The following is a 7457-nucleotide window of genomic DNA, read 5'->3' on the forward strand; positions in this document are numbered from 1 at the left end:
GTAAGAATATCTACATGGAAATAGAAGTAAACTGTCGAATATATACTAACATATACTATGTAGTATCGCCATTCTTGAAAGATACATAGAAAGGCTAGAAAAGCTGAAAACACTACTATTGCATCATATGATTCAAACAAAGCATTAACATTCTAAGTAATATTGTTCTTTTTCTCTTTTCAGATTATATAAATCAAACAGTATGCAGAAAGAGTCCCGATTACCTGCGCATCTCGTATCAGAAACTACTAATACCTGTACGCGAATCGACAATGTGTGTTTCGTGAAAACGCGGAAAACCGGTGGTACTACTGTTTCTTCCGTACTAAATCGGTACGGTTTTCAGAGAAATTTATCTCTTGCATTACTAAAAACAAACACACGCAGTGGACATTTCAATGTAATACACATCAAAGATGATAGTCCCAAAAAACTGTTCCTCCCTCCCCTCGACGTCAGACCTGGAGAGTGGAAAAATTACAAATATAACATGATGACAGTGCATGTTAGATACAACAGAACGTCATTCGAAACGTTCATGTACCCTAATACAAAATACATATCAATATTAAGAGAACCGTGTACCCATTTTGAGTCTGATTTTGTCTATTATAAACTACCATCTTTAGTACAAGGTGTCAAACACAAGATGAAAGTGGAAGACACTCTTCAAGAATACCTACGTGACCCAGAATTCTACTGGCAAAGAACAAAGAAAAAGTATGGAAACCGTATTGGTTCTTTTACAAGAAATACACAAACGTTCGATCTTGGCCTCGATCACGTCTACCACAACAATACAGACATCGTGAAAGACTACGTAAGAAAACTAGCAAATGAATTTGATTTGATGTTAATAACTGATTATTTCGATGAATCGATGCTTTTATTAAAGAAACTTCTCTGTTGGGACTGGGATGATGTCTTATACATGAGTAGAAATATGCGTCCAAATGATACAACACGAGCTAGATTGACTTCAAACATTTGTAAACAAATCTACGACTGGAACAACGCAGATGTTTTACTTTATGAACATTTTAACCACACGTTTTGGAGACACGTTACGGCTTATGGACCTACATTTCAAAAAGATCTTGAAGAACTACAACGGCGTAGAACCACAAAGTCAGCTCAATGTGTGAATGGGACAATAACATTAAAGGAATATGGAAAGTATCAAGTTGTTTACAAAACAAAGAATGAGTCTTCTGAATTTTGCAGGTTATTTTCACAAATGAACAACAATATACTTCACGAGATAATGAAGAAACAGTCCTCTGGTTTCCACAAAGAACACATTTCTGGTGAGTACTACAAATTTTGCCGTGTAACAAGTACATTTGTTACCCTGACCTACTTTTAGCACAGTAGCTACATGCAAAGGTTCAGTAGTGCTCTCCATTAATTGTAAAGCAGACGTGCATGTCTGTTTGTATCTAGCTCTATACAGTCCGTGGACCGACCCTCCTAATTCACACACACACACACACACACACACACACACACACACACACACACACGCACGCACGCACGCACGCACGCACGCACACACACATACATACATACATACATACATATACACACACACATACATACATTCATACATACATACATACATACATACATACATACACACACACACACACACACACACATACATACATACATACATACATACATACACACATGCACACATACATACATACATACATACATACATACATACATGCACACATACATACATACATACATACATACATACATACATACATACATACATACATACATACATATGAACATGCTCCAGTTCGTTGATGCCTTGGTTCTGATTATGTTGGATGTCTATAGACCTATTACTGGTCTGGTAGGACACACGGTTAGACACGTACAGTTAACATGTCGATTATTTTTCATCTAGGTGAGAACTTGACAGTCTGTGGCTTTGAATTTCGAGCTATGTGTGGCATGAGGTTAGCTAGTAATGGTGGCTATCGATGGGGCTTCAATTCAGTGCAGTTAAAAATCAATGACGTCACCACCCAGTCATTATTTGGTATGTTATTTCTGTAACTAGTTATGAAAAGGGAACATAAATTTAAACAAGAGTGAATTTATCTTAGTCGCGTAGTGGATCGAGGGAAGTCATTTTGGCCAATTATACATCGCCGGGAGGGGGCTCCCTAATTTAAACGGAATTCCTAAAATTGACAGTACTGGCTTAAAAGAGGTATGCTGCCCTGTGGGACAAGATTTACAAGTACAATGGATTTTATTTACCGCGCATGTCCTGGTGAAGTGCTTTTTCTTCAAAAACATTATAGTATTTACCATCTTGATCGATGAATTTGGCTTATTTGCACGATGTCAAGGTTCATTTGTCCCAAAATTCATCTTAAATATTTACATGTCCACGCAGAGACGACGATTTGATTGAATGTACATACTTAATAGTGTATTCCCATAGTCTGTGATGTCGAGGCGTGCATGTAGGAATGGGGCGACCACTGAACATTTTATTTCAAGTAAATAAGTAAGTAAGTAGGTAGGTAGGTAGGTAGGTAAGTAGCTGAGTGGTCAAACTTAATATAGACTAACAATTTACTTCTGGTGTTTCAGCTGTGTTATTTTTAATCTAATGGAAATAAAGTATTATTATTATTACCATTATTATTATAAGTACAAATATTTTAATAGACCATTACACCAATGATATCGAACTGAATGAACTAAAACAATGAGTTAAGTATAGTTTCATTGACGAGGGGCGATATCCAGAAGCAATCTGATTAAAATGAGATTAATTTCTTTACCATTATATTCTTAACATGTCGTTGCTCCTGGAGATTTCAGCACATTTCTTCTGAGCCTAATTTGCCAATTTTATATCACTATTTTACTCATATCAGTATGCTATTTCTAATGTTTACTTCAGTTCATAACATAATTAATATGATCTGTATGACTTTTTATGTGATCTTTCCCTACAAACACGATTGCATTTTGTTTCAGTGGCAATTTTTTTCTAGTACGACATAAATATTTTTGCTATCCAACAGGTACGTTTATGGTTTCTGCAAAAAGAACCAACTCTAATAAAACCGAGGATGGAAAAACTGCAAGTATTATCTTTCCTGAAACCATAGATGATGATATCTGCCTTGGCTTTTATTATTTCATGAGTGAAAAGTCCATTAAAACAAACAGTTCCTTACGTGTATGCCATTTAAACAGGGAAAACTTAGCATGTGAGGTTAAATGGAACAGTACAAGTGGAAATGGTGTATATGGGAGATGGAATCATGTACTTTTACCCATAAGTCATAAACCTTTTTCATATGTAAGTATCAACATTTCCACTGACATTAACCTTGAACGTCACAGTGTTCGCATAACGCCAAATCGGTGTTGCGACTACGATTGACCGACCACAACAGGACAATTTAAGAGGTCGTTCATTGACTTCCCCCGAAGCCAAGTGCCCTTGCGAAGTGAAGTATCTGCCAGTCGCAAGTGTTCTTTATTGTGACGTCCTTAAAGTCTAAATTTACATAACGCATGGTCAATGGCCAAATAATTAATGCAATCCATATTACACTTTTCAGGGGCGTTATCATGCCATAAAAGTATTCTCAAAACATTTATGAATGATCACTATGAATCCTAGCTATCTATGAAATGCAGACTGTCGTCTCATGTACTCGAGTACGCTTGGAATCTTGTGTGGTCTGAATCCGATATCCTTGAGACAGTCTGTTGACCTTTCAGTCAAACTAGGACATGCGATGTTGTTAAAATATTGAGTTTACTGAAAATATGAATATGTCATCTGTGACGCTATTTTCGGCACCTATGAATTATGGGTAGCACTGTTAAATTTGACATTCGAATTTTGTTATAAATAAAAAAATGCTATAATACTGTGTTTGTTTTTCATGTACCTTGAGTTGACAATAAATGACATAACATGTAAATTGACAAATAAGTACATAATAATCCAGTGGACTGTGCATAAATGTATATCTTCTATTTTTCACTACAGATTGCATTTCAAGCAGTATATGGACATGAGGTCGTCAACAAAGGCAAAGGAAAATATAAAGGAAAAGACTTTGATTTTGGATTGGATGATATCTTGGTTTTGCGTAACAGACCATGTCCAGAAGAATAATCATTGAATGAATGAATTATTAATCCTTAAATGTATTTTAATAGTTTGAACTAGTCGTAGTATTATATAATGTGTCATTTTGAATTTATTGTGATTTGGCGTCATTTTCGAAACAACGTATCAATATTACTAAAGCTCCCTTTTATATCAGCAGAAAACAATTTCCTGTATTGAATTAAATTTTCATGCTTTCATTTTTATTTATTAGAGTTTATTTTCACACAATGGATTAGCAATTGACTAGTCTGTCGTCACTGCATCACAGATTACAATATTTTACCCACTATTCCCTATAAACTGAATACTTAGATGTTCCTTACTTTATAAACCATAATTATATCTGCGCATTTTAGTATCTAAATGAAATTTTACTTAATACATGTAACAAAACTAGATTAATATACAGATTGTGAATAAAATATGCCAAGTAATCCCCAGCGTGGGTATTCAGGCTGTACATTTGTTTTCTAAGGTAAATTTCCTTTGTTATACGTATACCCTTTCACAAATATCATTGCTGGAGATATAACAGGATGGGGGATATTCTTTCATTAATTTCCCTGCAAATATTTTGAATGGATTTAAAAAATTCAGCTAAAAAATTCAGCTAAAAATTTCTATCTCTTTCCACCAAAAATATCACGTCACGAAAAGGGGTGAGATGGGCTGTGTAGATTCAGGGCAAAATCGACCAGTAACTGAAGAATGAGAGTTACCTCGTTCATAGAGTATCGGTATCATTAAGATCTCACATGTTAATGTTGGGGGATCTACTGAGAGAAATTATTGTTTGAGATATGAGATCGTTAGAGGGACGAATGGTCACATCGCTGGAGTGAATGAACGCAACTCCGTCGCTGGACATTTCTGTCGATAGTTTAAAGACGTGCCCATCGGCATTCTCCTGTTTAGAAATTTAGATTAAAAACTCTATTCTTAATAATTACATAATTTCACTTTTTGATTGGAATTATGAGGTTTTCCCCTTTTTAGGGTTAGTTGCCTCCTGAAACGTCACACGAGGAAGGCATGTTCAGGCCCCTCAGTCACTTTATTAGTTGTCTGGCTGGGAAAATTCAAAGTTAGATCTTTGGGTAAGAAAATTAACACATCTAGGAGTTGAACCCACGTCGCCTAAATTACTTAAAATATGAAATCAACATTAATCGATCATATGAAAGGTATGCAAGATACATGTATATACAATTCTATTTTGTGCATATGATATAGAGAACTATACGCCAATGTTTGTAAATAATTATGATTTATTAAATTAAAGAAGTTATCTGTGATATATTTATTATAGATTGCATTGATTTATAGCTTACCTTACCTAAGGAAGAACTCCAAAAAGTGTCATTTCAATTAACCAACCAACCAATCAGTCAATCAATAAATCAATAACATGCGTATACAGCAGAATACAAAAAAAAGTTATTTTTTCCAAGGGTGCTGAATATTAACAAAACACACTATTAGTGAAATACTTTTCTTCAACTTCAACTTGGCTCTTTGTCTAGCACTTCATCCACAATACGCAGCATATGAAAATACAGAGCAGCAAATAAACTATTGTAAACACTTACATATGCTTAGAATTGCCATTAATTTCGTACTTAGTTAAAACCTTTTTCCAAACACAATCTTGAAGATTAATACCTAATATTTCCGACAGCACATTTTCAGGGAATAATTTTCATGTTTGTGTTTAGATTTTTTTAATTTGTAATTTGTATCAAACGGAACAGTAAATCAAGTTGTCAAATGGCTGCAACATGGTACTAAACGAAAATTCTACTAGATTTAGGCCAATAAAAGCTGTCCATTGTTTGGGATGAATATTTCAGAAAGTCGTTAGCAATGAAATGTACGTTGTACAACTTTGAAGGTGACGATGGCTGCGATTCCAACAGTGATAGGCAGCAGATACCGTACATCCATGCCAAACAGTTGTAAACGTCCACGGGGTTTTCCAGTTGGAGCTTTCTGTCCTGAAAATCAAAAGATGTGACATTACTACTAACACTACTTATTGTCATCGATACAATGCGATCATTCAATTAACAAGACTATTCTTTGTCGTAATTGTCTGTCAATTTATTTCTGTAAGTTATTTGACAATTTTACAGTATTTTGTGTGAATTATTAAGTAAATGAAACAATGTTTACTCAACAATTTGTTACGTTTAATATGTGTGCGTACCTCGGACAAAGCAACTTAGGATGACCCAATTTATTTCTGTTTCCCATTACCCGACCGACCCAAATTTTCAACTCCGACATCAAAATAGTTAATTGTTTTAACCCGCTCTTGATATTTTGTGGAATAGCGCCCTCTTTGGCAAAAAATGATAAGAGTCTGGACTGTCATAATCATATAGTCATGGCGTCGGTGACGACACTTGTTCATTAAAAGAGAATTTCTTTCAAGACGACAGTTATGCAAGTGGGTGAGGGGCTGAAAACATGCTAATTGTGTAAAGAAGCTGGGAAAGGGTTTGTTACTAGGAATCCAATAAAAAGAAGACAGAGAGGTGGGAAAAGGAGAGGCAGAGAAACATGATTTTTTAACTCGACCGACCGACCGACCGATCCAGTTTCTAATTGTGAAATAGTAATGAGTAACATTACACAAATAGGGTCACTCTTATGAAAATACTGTAACAGTTTTGGTTTGTCAATATAAACATCGTCAGACCATTACCAGGATTATGAGCACAGACTAACAAAGCCTCGGTCTATGTATTTTCGATGGAAAGGCTGGAATGTAGATGGAAAATGAAACCAGGCAAAATGAATGAGTAAGTACTTAAAAGATTTGGTAACGTTCTTTGTTAATGAATTATATGAGAAAATATACCATCAATCATTGCTGGATCCGAAGGCTTCCAGACTTCTTTCTGTGTTGAACCCCTTTTATTTTGTTCACGAAGGAATGATTCCCAATCCGGTGGATCCGTCGAAACGAGGATTTGCATATGATTCCAAAACCTACAACAAAATTCATGTATAAAAGAATTCTTGACCACCGTAAAACAATGCTTATCAATTTGTAGTCAGTTCTGATATATGTTAACATTTTATCTTTTATAACAATTTCTTGGGTTTTTTGTACCCCTTCCACAATATGGTTCCCAATACAATGATATACACAAGGATCAGCTCAAACAGATTACATATGCCTCAAATAATGATCTCGATCGCGTTGGACCATTACTGTTAAGACATTTGTGCAAATTCCATATTCTTTATATACATATAAAAACAGAATTTCTCACGAATCACA

The 7457-nt window shown here is 35.1% G+C and overlaps 1 protein-coding gene across 1 annotated transcript in view; it reads right to left on the reverse strand.

Moving 5' to 3' along the window:
* Positions 1-6025: 6025 nt before the first annotated feature.
* LOC144448197 (cytidine monophosphate-N-acetylneuraminic acid hydroxylase-like) overlaps positions 6026-7457 on the reverse strand; it is a 17575-nt gene continuing 16143 nt past the window's right edge. The window contains exons 14-15 of the mRNA XM_078138351.1: positions 7032-7162; positions 6026-6162 (exon numbers count right to left, since the gene is read on the reverse strand). Coding sequence (XP_077994477.1) covers positions 6026-6162; positions 7032-7162 — 268 coding nt within the window. The remainder of the gene's footprint in view (positions 6163-7031; positions 7163-7457) is intronic.

This window comes from Glandiceps talaboti, chromosome 17, assembly GCF_964340395.1.
Source record: "Glandiceps talaboti chromosome 17, keGlaTala1.1, whole genome shotgun sequence".
NCBI classification, from domain to species: Eukaryota; Metazoa; Hemichordata; class Enteropneusta; family Spengelidae; genus Glandiceps; species Glandiceps talaboti.